Source organism: Diadema antillarum, unplaced genomic scaffold (genome assembly GCF_040938485.1).
Source record: "Diadema antillarum isolate AM-2024a unplaced genomic scaffold, OU_Dant_1.0 scf00000071, whole genome shotgun sequence".
In the NCBI taxonomy this organism is placed as follows: domain Eukaryota; kingdom Metazoa; phylum Echinodermata; class Echinoidea; order Diadematoida; family Diadematidae; genus Diadema; species Diadema antillarum.
Window position 1 is genome coordinate 6026596 of NW_027270960.1, and position 12294 is coordinate 6038889.

Below are 12294 nucleotides of genomic sequence, written 5' to 3' on the forward strand. Positions count from 1 at the left end.
ATTTTATACACTGTAGATGTCTTTTCCTCCATATTTTATTGGTAACATGTTTACGTCATTGGAGACTTATTCACAGGTGCGAGACCTTCAAAGTTGAAGTCTACAGCACCCCCCAATAGCAGGATGGCCAACAGAATCAGTCTTACTTTGTGAGCCGATCCATGCACTCCAGCTCCTCAAGGTTCAGCATCCTGTGCATGTGGATTCGGTAGTTCTCCGAGTTCATCCTCCGATCCTCCTCAACGTCCTCCAGACCGGACAGTGTGCTGGGTTGCTTGTACTCGGCCACCAGCCTGCCAAATGGAAGCAGATGTGAGAATGTAAGAAACAGGGGGAAAATGAGCAAAGAAAAATGGGATTCCACTGGGACTCAAACCCGAAAATTTGTAAATTTGTAAGCAACTAGAAGCAAGTGCAGAGCACAAACCTCCGCCAAGGCTGCATTGACTGAGTCACAAGACATAGAACTGTGCTCAATTCCTTTCAAAATATAATCTTTGATCCCAATTATGATCCACATTGACACCACAGAGTAATTACCTCAGTCTTTTTTTTTTCCCACAATAGACTATCTGGATACATCAATATCTATACGTCCATAAGTTTTTTTAAAGAAATAATGTGGGAAGACAAACAAAAAGCCAGCAAAAACACAGTTACTTTGATGAAGGTAATAATAGCCACTTCTACCAGCAGATTGATGTGCAGCACTATGCTTTAATTCAAATTGATTTGTAGATGTGTCCAAACATAATATGACAGTTATTCACACATTGTATAACATGCAACCACTTACAGAGTCAACATATATGTATGTTGTGTGGTTCCCCCCAGGTCCAAGTCTCAGAAATAGCTTTTTATTAATATCATTTCATTCTTGTCGTGTCTCCTATTGGTCATGCTGCATGATTTTTTTTTTCTTTTTTTATTTGAACGAAAAAACAGAACCAAGATGAATCAATAGACCCAAAGGCCCGAAACTATGGTTTAAACCATGCACAAAAACCAAGGAGCACCAAGTGTCGCATGGAATATTTCGTTATGGAATCAGTCATTTCGTCGATGAAATGATTACTTTGAAACAACATCAAAACATTTTGTAACTAAATGAACATTTTGTTAACGAAACAGTCATTTTGTCGACGAAATGACTAATTTCGTAACGAAATATTACGTGTGACACTTGGCGCTCCATGGTTTTTGTCCGTGGTTTAAACGATGGTTTCATATGTACCACCTTCATGAATTCGGGCCTACGAGAGAGAATCAGGATGGGAAAGATGAATTCCTTGGAAGAGGAGAATGAGGAGAGGATGAACAAAAGAAAGGAAAATATACAAGAGGAAGGAAAAAGGAATAAAAAGGGAAATGAAAAGACCCTCCCTCCAGCCAAAAAGGAGAAAAAATTGCTGAGTTGACCAAAAAACACTCACTTTTACTTCTATGCATGCATCTCCAGCTCACAAGTAGAGGGAGTATATAGCGCTTCCCTTCCCCTACTCCCCCAAAAAGGAGAGAAAAAAAAATGCCAAAAAGGTGAACGACGACTTACGTCTTCTCCCAAGAGTGCATCTCCGTCTCGCAGCTCGGAGAGACAAACTTGATGATCTGACTGTTTCCGCTGTCCCAGAGTTTGATCTTCTTTTGAGTCTCCCGCTGCTTGGCATATCGCTCCAGCTCCAAGGAGGAACCGATGTGGATCGAAAGCTTTCTTACCAGCACTGGCTTCTCTCCTGAATTGCCAGATCAAAAAGAAAAGGAAACTAGAAATGTCGCTATGGCGACTGATGCCTCCACCATAATGCATGATTCTCCCAATAGTTGTATAGTACAATGTCTTCACAATATGTGATGACAGTTTCACATAACTGGCATATATTGATATGACAGGTTTGTCAGAAATGTCTTCAATGTTCACTTTCCTCAAACTGGGTTTGCTATAAATGTGTAAGAGTGCAGGTACACATATTTATATTTGGGGAATTGAGGATTTTTACTTGACTTCTGACCGACCCTGTTATAAGTTCATGCATTGAGTAATTTTCAAGGTATAAAGAAAGAGTGTAATTAGAGTACAAAATAGATTTCTTTTTTTTTTCATTTAAACCTGACCTTTGACCTTCTGGCTGGAAATTTCCCAGAGAATCTCCATTAGGTAATAATATCAAGTTTTACAACTAATAATGCAAGCATTGCATATACTAGTATATGAGGGAAACAGTAAAATTTTGAGGAGTTGACCTTGACCTTTCACCTATGACTATTGACCCATGACCCCTAAATTCCCTAGATACCTTGCCAGTCAGTACATGCATATGTACCAAGTTCCATGAAGATACAAATTGTACATTGAACCATTTGCGAGAAAAGTGAAATTGCCACATTTTCACCTAACCTTTGACCTTATGACATGAAACTCTCTCTGGAGAATCTTTACGCAGTAGTACACGTCTACACTAAGTTTCAATAAAATACCTTCGGGCATTACATACAAAGTAAATGGGGGAAATAGCAACATTTCTAGCATTTGACTTTTGACATCTTGCCAATGTCACTAAAATCTCCTCAACTAATTGCCCCATCATACATCATCCTTGGACCAAGTTTGGTGAAAGCTGCTTCGTCCAGTTTTGAGTTATCACGTGAACAGATAGATTTTAGGATTTGACCTTGATCTTTGACCTTTGACCTCAGTCTGATTTCACTAAAAAACTAATCATGTAATTGTCCCATCATATATCATCCTCGGACAGTTTGGTGATATTTGCTCGATCCGGTCTTGAGTTATCGCGTAAAAGGATACAATTTCATGATTTGACCTTGACCTTTGACCTTTGGCCGATTTCACCCCAAATCTAATCAATTGCCCCATCATACTTTATACTTGGACCAAGTTTGGTAAAATTCCAGTCAATATTTCTCAAGTTATCGCGTAAACGAATGCGGACAGACGGACGTACGGATGGACAGACGGACGTACGGATGGACGGACGGACAGTCAGATGGACGGACAACCCGAAAACATAATGCCTCCGGCACCACTTCGTGGCGGAGGCATAAAAATAATTCATAGAATGGTGACTGTCGATTATTTCATACAAACCCAAAGTCCTTGCCAGTCTATATGAAATGTGACTTTGAGAGATGAAAAATAACAAACTGAATGATGGATATTCCTTTGAACTTAAAACACAATGTACAACATAAAATTATGAATTGTTAGATATTTATACAAGGAAAAGTAGAAATTACGTGGTGCGTAATATATGTCCCCGCCGGAAGTAGCATTTTGTAGCAAAATGTACAATACAGGTCACAAATCAAGGTCAAAGGTCAAAGAAGTCAAAGGTCAAAATTCTGTGTAGAAAGTTTTGAAGCCCTCACCTGCTGCCATCACATAAAGCAAACGGAATCAAAATCGGGTTAGAAATGGCGAAGGAGTAGCATTTTGTAGCCATTGTACAATATAGGTCAAAAATCAAGGTCAAAGGTCAAAATTCTGTGTAAAAGTTTTGAAGCCCTCACCTAGTGCCATCACATAAAGCAAACGGAATCGAAATCGGGTTAGAAATGGCGAAGGAGTAGCATTTTGTAGCAAAATGTACAATACAGGTAAAAAATCAAGGTCAAAGGTCAAAGAAGTCAAAGGTCAAAATTCTGTGTAGAACTTTTGAAGCCCTTACCTAGTGCCATCACATAAAGCAAACAGAATCGAAATCGGGTTAGAAATGGTGAAGGAGTAGCATTTTGTAGCCAATGTACAATACAGGTCAAAAATCAAGGTCAAAGGTCAAAGAAGTCAAGGGTCAAAATTCTGTGTAGAAGTTTTGAAGCCCTCACCTAGTGCCATCACATAAAGCAAACAGAGTCGAAATTGGGTTAGAAATGGCGAAGGAGTAGCATTTTGTAGCAAAATGTACAATAAAGGTAAAAAAATCAAGGTCAAAGGTCAAAGGTCAAAGGTCAAAATTCTGTGTAGAAGTTTTGAAGCCCTTAACTAGTGCCATCACATAAAGCAAACGGAATCGAAATCGGGTCAGAAATGGCGAAGGAGTAGCATTTTGTAGCAAAATATACAATATAGGTCAAAGGTCAAGGTCAAAGGTCACAACTGAAATTCTGTGTAGAAGTTTCAAAGCTCCCACATAGTGCTATCATATAAAGCAAACAGAATCAAAATTGGCTCATAAATGACAGAGAAGTAGCAAATTGAAGATTTTGATCACACACGGACGCACGGACACACGGACACACGGACGGACACACGGACGGACACACACACGGACACACACACGTACGGAGCCCGTTTCATAGTCCCCTGCTCGAACTCGTTCGGCGGGGACAATAATATTGGATGGCCTTGAGATTAATACAAGGAAATATTGGACGAGCTAAGCACAAATATTGGACGAGTCGAAGATGAGTCCAATATTTTGCTTAGCGAGTCCAATATTTCCTTGTATTAACCGAAAATAGGACATTCAATATTATCATTATTATCCTACAGAGGATTTTAGCAAAGAATGTTTTCACTTAGGCCTATCCTTTCTGTCTCCGAGTGCTGTATGGTCTCCTACTGTACTTGATCCTGACACGGGGTATGGTACTTTTGTAAATGTACACTCTTCAGTGCAAGTTAATCCACTTCAGTCTCTCATAACACAGTGATCTATGTATCTAAGGTAGCCGTCATGTTACTGTTAGACCGAAATCTAGCTAATTTAGATCAGAATTAGATGTATTTGTATCCGAGATTTGAGAAACAATTCACGTCACATCTACCATAGATCGTGAAAGATCGAATTAGGCTACTATACCACAACTAAGTCCTACTGTGTACTATACTCACATAACGTACTTGTACGTACAGTACACGTACAGTAACTGTAATATGCATATCGCGCATGCAAATGCAAGCGGCGGCCGGCTACAATTTGTATATCGCGTGTGCGCAATCTAGCAGCAGCGCTGAACAGAGCTGATCAATCGTCGCCTTGCGCCTGCATGCACAAAAAAAACCCCAATGCAACTTGTTTTCATCAAACCTAAATTTAATTTCCTGTTATGAAAGTGATATTTTGAAAAATTGTATGAAAAACAATTTCAACTAATTGTTGTATGAAATTTGTTTGTATAAACACAGAATTTTAGAAGAAACGATATTCTAGTTAATTCGTGATTGACCAATCACAGATGTTTTTACTTCATATTTCAGGTCATCTCATATATATCTCAACCAATCACGATGCAGTTTATAAAAACTTTGGGGAATCCCCCTCTTGCCGTCCAATATTTTAAATATTGGTCGCCTCGGCAAAAAATATCGGTCGAGTTCAACAAACTTTTTAAGTGGGTTGGAGGTTATGAGGTGCGTCAACAATAACACTTGTATTTGGGCTCTAAAAATCCTCTGTATGGATAATAATCATTGATATTGATGTCACAAATGTACACACTAGTAGTTTATGTACATGTATGATGTACTGTATGCATGGTTGCTTTAATGTGTATGTACACAGGTTGACCAGATTAATGGAGAACATTCTATGTGATATAGATATAGTACATACAGGCTGACCAGATCAGTGGAGAATTTTCTAGGTGGTATACAATGTGGCTATGCAGTACATGCATGTAGCAGGAAATACATTATAGCTCACTCAATCTAGAATGATTTCACCCATTCCAGAATGTTCTGGAAAGTGCTAACATATTTGGCTGAGTGAGGCAATGTCCCTGTAGCCCATTGTGATTGGTAGTTAATTTTGGCAATGATGTTATGCAGTGAGTCATCCAGGTTTCCTGGAACTAGGACTTGCTAGTATGTTCAGGGATTGTGGCCCCAGGTTGGAGAGAGTTACAGAATATGCTAGAAAGGGGTGAATGGATAGTATATAAGCCAGAGAAATTCTGCAGTAGGGAGAGTACCCAACACCTCTGCTCTGAGAGTTACGTCACTTCTGGCTCTGAAGCGACTTGTTATAGTCAGTCCTGTGTTACCTGCTGACCTGTTATGTTTGTGGAGATACTTGGCCTGGGAGACATTTTGCCTGCAGATAATTAATTTGCCTACATTGGAGAGAGACTCCATTTTTGTAACAATGGACATTGCTACGGCAAAGCTGTGATGGGCTGGATTTCTAGCTGAACATTATTGAGCAAATCATCATTCACCGCATCGACTGGACGGGGTCATCATAACTTTGGATTCTGCACATTGCGCTGTGGACATATACTGTGGAGTTAAAACGTGGACACCTGATACCGTGGATATAACGTGGAATATTATTGTACCCTGTGCCTCTGGATTTACGTCATAGGAATCATACATTGGTGCATCGGGGATCATTCATCTGTGCATCGACCATCGTATTTGGACATCACCAGGGGACTATAGGAACTCCGTGATTAAAATTAGCCTGTAATACATGTAAGTGATTCCATTACTGACTTACATTTGTTTCTCATGATTATTATTGTACTGATGTGAAAACCGATTACGAGTCTGTACCCACAATATCACTGTTAATAAACCGCCTGAACATTAGTTGATTGTTTCTTTTGTGCGATCATTCACAGTGTGATTTTGGTCGTAACATTGATCACAATGGATAAACAAATTAGACTGGGTCATAAATTCACAGGCGAACTACAATGCTACTGGTTTCTCCACAAGTGTTTACAGCAATCATGTTGGTCTTTTAATATGGTAGCTACAAGCCCCTCCTCTTAAAGACCTGTAGCATGGAGGTTTATGGAACGGGAAGGTGGGCCCGGTTCTAATATACATTGTACCCAATAATCCCTGTACTGAATCGTATACAGCATTATCACCAATTGCCATGTACGTGTTATACATACTGCGAAAGCAATTTGACTGGAGTTAACTGTTACTGATGAGCATGCACGTCATCAATGCACGTATTTGCTGACACATGGCTGAATGATGCTACAAAGTTGTATTCATGGTTTCTTTTAACCCACTTGGGATGAGTCCTGAGTAGTACACTCAGGCAGGTGTCTATAGGAAATGCACGTTGTAGCAAAATCAGTCTGTCCTCAGCGGGTTAAAATGTACCCCAGTGTGCAGTAAATGAAGACTACTTCCATCAGGCCTCCCATGTTTCCCCACACAACCACGTTTTTAACCCTAACTAGGCTGGGCTATTTAGGTATTGATAGAGCCGGGGGGGGGGGGGGGGGGGGGGGGGGGGGGGGCAGGCCCCACTCCTGGGAGGCCCCCCCTCCAGATCTCAGCCGTTGACTGCGCGATCGCGACAAAAATTGGCACACACATTGCCTATGATGTAATCTAAAGAACCATGAAGTTGATTTTTTCAAAAATTATCATTTACACTAAATCATGCTAATTTATGCATAATGATGCGTGAAATCCGACAATTTAGTATAAATCATTAATTAAAGCTCAAAACAGGCACATTTTTGTGCAAATATTATTTTTAGTGTCCTTAGCAAATGTAAGAGAAAAAAAATAAAAAAGTATTTTATTGTTTTTTTTTAATTTCTTATGTATTTCTTTGTTTTTTCAACTTTATGTTTTTCACTGTTTTTTCAATGAAATTTGTCCGCGACATTGTTCCGAACAAGAAAATATGTTATTCATTGATTTTAATCAATAAAACCCCAAAATAATCATGCTTTCATGAAATTTGCCTGTAAACACAGTTTGCATTGAAATTGTACACAAATTCACATTTCTGTGCAATTTTTGGTCTGACATGCACGTGCATATTTATGCGCAATTTCGGGGCCCTGTTGCATAAAACCCTTAGCGCTGGACGTACCACTCCTTTCTAGCGGTAGTCTTCAAATTAGCGGTAAATTTTATAATCCTTGATGCTGATTGGCTGGGACGCCTAATTTTGACGGTAGTTACCACTGAAATTCAACGGTAAGTTTTATGCAACGGGCCCTGCAACCGCATGCCGGGGCATTGCAAATTTGGTGTCAAAAGATGCGGGAGACTTGAAAGAAAAAAGTCACGAAACGTCGCGGCGATAGCTTCTTGCAATAGCGATACATCGCGCGAAATAGTTAGGGTTAAAACTCATCATGCAAAGTTGTTACAATTTTGCAATAATTTGATATCAATAATACGAATTGTTGACTTATCAGACTGGCCGGGGAAGAAGTTCTTGTTCTCTAGTCTAATAGAGCCAGGAGGATGACTTCAGCGTTCCTACAAAAATGCAGAATGCAGTGACCCTATCTAAGCAGCATACTGTAAAATACAATATTTTCACGGCATGAAATTTTCACAAATTGGACCCATCGGCTGTTTTTGAGGCATGAAATTTTCACAAGTTGCCACTGGCATTCAATGCATATAGCGAAGACTATTCATGTGCATTTTGATTGCACAAATCTTGGCTCTCGCGAAATTCGGAAAATTAAAATGCACGTGAATATTCCTCGTCTTACAGTATTCTCTGACGATCAGGGACTAGTGTGAGCGCCCTCACAGGAGGGCACGACAGTGGGAGAAACTCACCAAAGTCAAAGACGACCCACTGATGGAAGAGGCCCAGGATGTGGGTGTGGAAGTGAACTGTGATCTTGAACGACATCCCGTCCTCCTGTGAGAGGATACCACCGGGACACACCTGGGGGCGGTGTTCATCTTTGGGGTTCGACAGGTGGAAGTGAAGCCTGTGCTCATCATACAGGAGACCGACTCGGCGAAGATTTTTCTGTTTAGATAGCAAATTCATGACATGAAAATATGCAGAAAGCACTGCAAACAAATTTATTTTCGTCACAATCTTCTTTATGGAAGCCAACACCACCTACCAAAAATAAAAAATAAAATGGTAAGAATTCCCAAGAATAGATTGCTCGTTTGAAATAAATTTTGGGAAAAAATACATTGTATCTCTCACTGAAGTGTTCTAAACGATTGTACTGCACTCGAGGATTATGCACAGTGGAAACAAAATCACCTCACATCACTGAAAAGTTCCTTTTACTTTGGAAACACCCATGTGCCAATTCAATGATGAGATAATCACTTCTACATTATAATTTTCACAAGACATATAGGTTGAATAAGAAGATACTCACCCTTGCTGAGTGAACTTCAAAGTCCCACTTGTGTGTGATTTCCTCTCCATGTTTCTTCTCTTTGATAGGGAGAACGGGTTTCAAACCTTCTTTGCACTCTGCTGATAATCCTGGTATTTGTTCTGTCATCTAAATCAAGAATAAATGGTGAGAAGGCAATAAACATCTGAAAAATCAATTTTTTACGATCTGTGTTGCCTTTCCTAATTTGCTTTTTTTTCTTCTTCTCTCTGTTGCTTTATTAGTTTAATTCACCTACTAATTTCTGAATGGCTATAGATTGCCTGATTAACTTAGAAATGTGACTGCATCAAAATCTCACACACATCTGGCACTAGCTGTATCTGCATACATTTCGAACCGAGTATCAATTGCTCTTATTACTCTGGTCGAAGTATGTGCATGATACGGGTATTCTCTCATGTGAACTTCTGGTACGCTTTTTGTACCCTTTTGGAGCACATCGGGAAGTGGTCCACTTTTGGCTCGATTCAGTACGGTTAAGTACAAATTAGGAGCGTTCGAGCGCTCCTCTGGCGGGGCAATGGTACAGCACAGTTCGCTTTAGGCGAGTGCACGAACATACCCTAGGAGTACATTGTGACAGTAATCAATTTGGAATAACATGCTGCATCTCTCTCACTACCACACCCCCATTAGAATATATCAAGGGAATAGTTGGTAACGTTGGTAATGATAAAGTCGATCAGAGCATGATTTTGTTATTATCATGACTATCGCATCTTACGGGGCTCTGTGGTAGAGTGGCTAAGGCTCTCGACTTTCACCATCATCACCACCACCACCTGGCTAAGACTCTTGACTTTCCTAACCCTCCCTAACCACCACCCTCATCACCACCACGACCATCACCTCATCCATCACCACCACCATCACCAATGCCATCGCCATCGCAATCACCACCACCAATGCCATCGCCATCGCAATCGCCACCACCACCATCACCATCACCACCACCATCACCACCACCATCATCACCTCGACCATCACCACCACCACCACCATCACAATCACCACCATCATCATCACCATCACGACCACCAACATCACCAATGCCATCGCCATTGCCATCGCAATCACCACCACCACCATCACCATCACCATCACCATCACCATCACCATCACCATCACAATCAGCATCAGCATCAGCATCACCATCACCATCACCACCATCACCAATACCATCGCCATTGCCATCGCAATCACCACCACCACCATCACCATCACCATCACCATCACCATCACCATCACCATCACCATCACCATCACCATCACCATCACCATCACCATCACCATCACCATCACCATCACCATCACCATCACCATCACCATCACCATCACCTTCACCATCACCACCAACACCAACACCATCGCCAATCTTCCATCTCCGGTCATTACCACATCATGTTCAGCGGTGGAGGACAGGTTGTACTCTGTCAGGAGTTCATCCACAAAGGAGTAGAGCTTCTGCTCCTTGGCCTTGGCGATCTTCATCATGCGGTACTCGTGCCGTTCCTTCCACTCTTCCAGCTCCTCCACGCTGTGCGCCAGGGGGCAGTCATTCCGCTCCTGGACCACGCCCGAATAGTTGCAGCTGTTTTTGAGGTCCCTGAGATGAGGAGAGAGAGAGAGAGAGAGGACAGACATGGACGCTGAATTGATAGGATGCAATTCAAATGAGTAGAGGTAATGTGACACCAAAGCCATGCACAGAATGTTCCATTCACGTATCTCTCTTCCTCTTTTTTTTTTCTGTAATTGAGCACTAACTTTAGGCTACTTCTTAACCCGTTGAGGACGAGTCTGGAGTATACTCGGGCAGGTGTCTACTGGAAATGCGTGTTGTAGCAAAATCAAACCGTCAATTGGTTAAGTTGTTACACTGAAGCCATGCTTAATCACAAAAAATATAACACACACAAAAGGTTATCCTATAAGACAATAAAAAACTTCTGGCTGGAAGACAAGTGGTTTTACAGTGCTCTGAACATGCAATGCCAATTATAGTGCTGCAGGAACACTTCTGAACTTGCTCTGAATCATCTACACAAATACCCTAAAATTAGAGTATCCCAAATTTGATAAGGAAATAATTAACCATTCACACTGGGAGTGACTGCAACACTTCATCCAAAGTGGATGTTTGTGAACAGAGTAATTGACACACAAACAAAAAAAAATATGTGAAAAAGCTGACTGAGCAACATTTCCTGACCTTGCACAAATTTGATATTTGCCATCGGTGACATTCAGTGGTGGACTGCGGTACTTCCATGAACGCTCTGCGTCCGACTTGATGCGCATCTTATGTTCCATTGAGTTGGTGTGGCTGTCATACTCATGTTTGGTGCGGAACGGCCGGTTGCAGTAGGAGCACAGAAACTGACTGGTGAGCATCTTGTTGGGGGCCCCACGGGGAGCTGCCCTCGCTCCTCCTACCGCATCACCTGCCACGCCTCTCGGTGCGGGTGGGGCTGATGCCTGCCTCTGGATCTCCACAACTTCTTCAATGGTCTTGACTGATAAGATGCAGGAAATGAGAAAGAAAAAACACATTCTTGTAAGCAAGACACCTTCTTCCCTGTTGCACGTTTTGCCAAAATCTCCACTAAAACAATCGCTTGACTTTTAGAGATCTTGCAAATACTTGAAAATCCCGAGAGGATGATATTCAAGTTTAGATGTTGATGTACCTTTAGCCTTAGCTTGGTAGATCCAGAGTAACCGCTCCTCTTCTGAATGGGGAAACATGCACTGGTTGCTGAACATTTCCCGGAACTGGCAGCGACTTCCCCTCCAGCAGAGGACCGGCTCAATTTCTGGGCGGAGCCGCGGGTGTCGACCAAGGATACGAAGCCAGCGCCTTTCACTGGGAGACTGGATTGCGTAGACCAGGTTCTTGCCCCACTCATGACCCACTGGTGCGGCGCAGTGGGTAGACCTGCGTGGATTTCTCTCCACAAGCTGCTTGCTCTTGGTGAAGCAGAGACCACAGACAATCTGGGGAGGGGTGAAAGAGAGACAAAGTTACATACCATCGTTGAAGTCTGCTGATTACAGAAGCCTAATCAAACTCTCATACTCTGCTTCAAGACAACTGGGCAGACTCTACATGACTTGGAAAGATGATTTAACTCTTTCTGTGCCATGGTACAAACCCCCTGTGTACCACATTATTCTGAGACACAAAAG

At 41.6% G+C, this 12294-nt stretch overlaps 1 protein-coding gene across 1 annotated transcript in view; it reads right to left on the minus strand.

Annotated features, from left to right (window-relative positions):
• The window catches only part of LOC139717027 (3'-5' exoribonuclease HELZ2-like), a 79675-nt gene that overhangs the window by 31200 nt on the left and 36181 nt on the right, over positions 1-12294 (minus strand). The window contains exons 15-21 of the mRNA XM_071628541.1: positions 11796-12102; positions 11318-11621; positions 10501-10711; positions 9082-9210; positions 8513-8711; positions 1553-1733; positions 147-293 (exon numbers count right to left, since the gene is read on the minus strand). Of these exons, the coding sequence (XP_071484642.1) occupies positions 147-293; positions 1553-1733; positions 8513-8711; positions 9082-9210; positions 10501-10711; positions 11318-11621; positions 11796-12102 (1478 nt within the window). The remainder of the gene's footprint in view (positions 1-146; positions 294-1552; positions 1734-8512; positions 8712-9081; positions 9211-10500; positions 10712-11317; positions 11622-11795; positions 12103-12294) is intronic.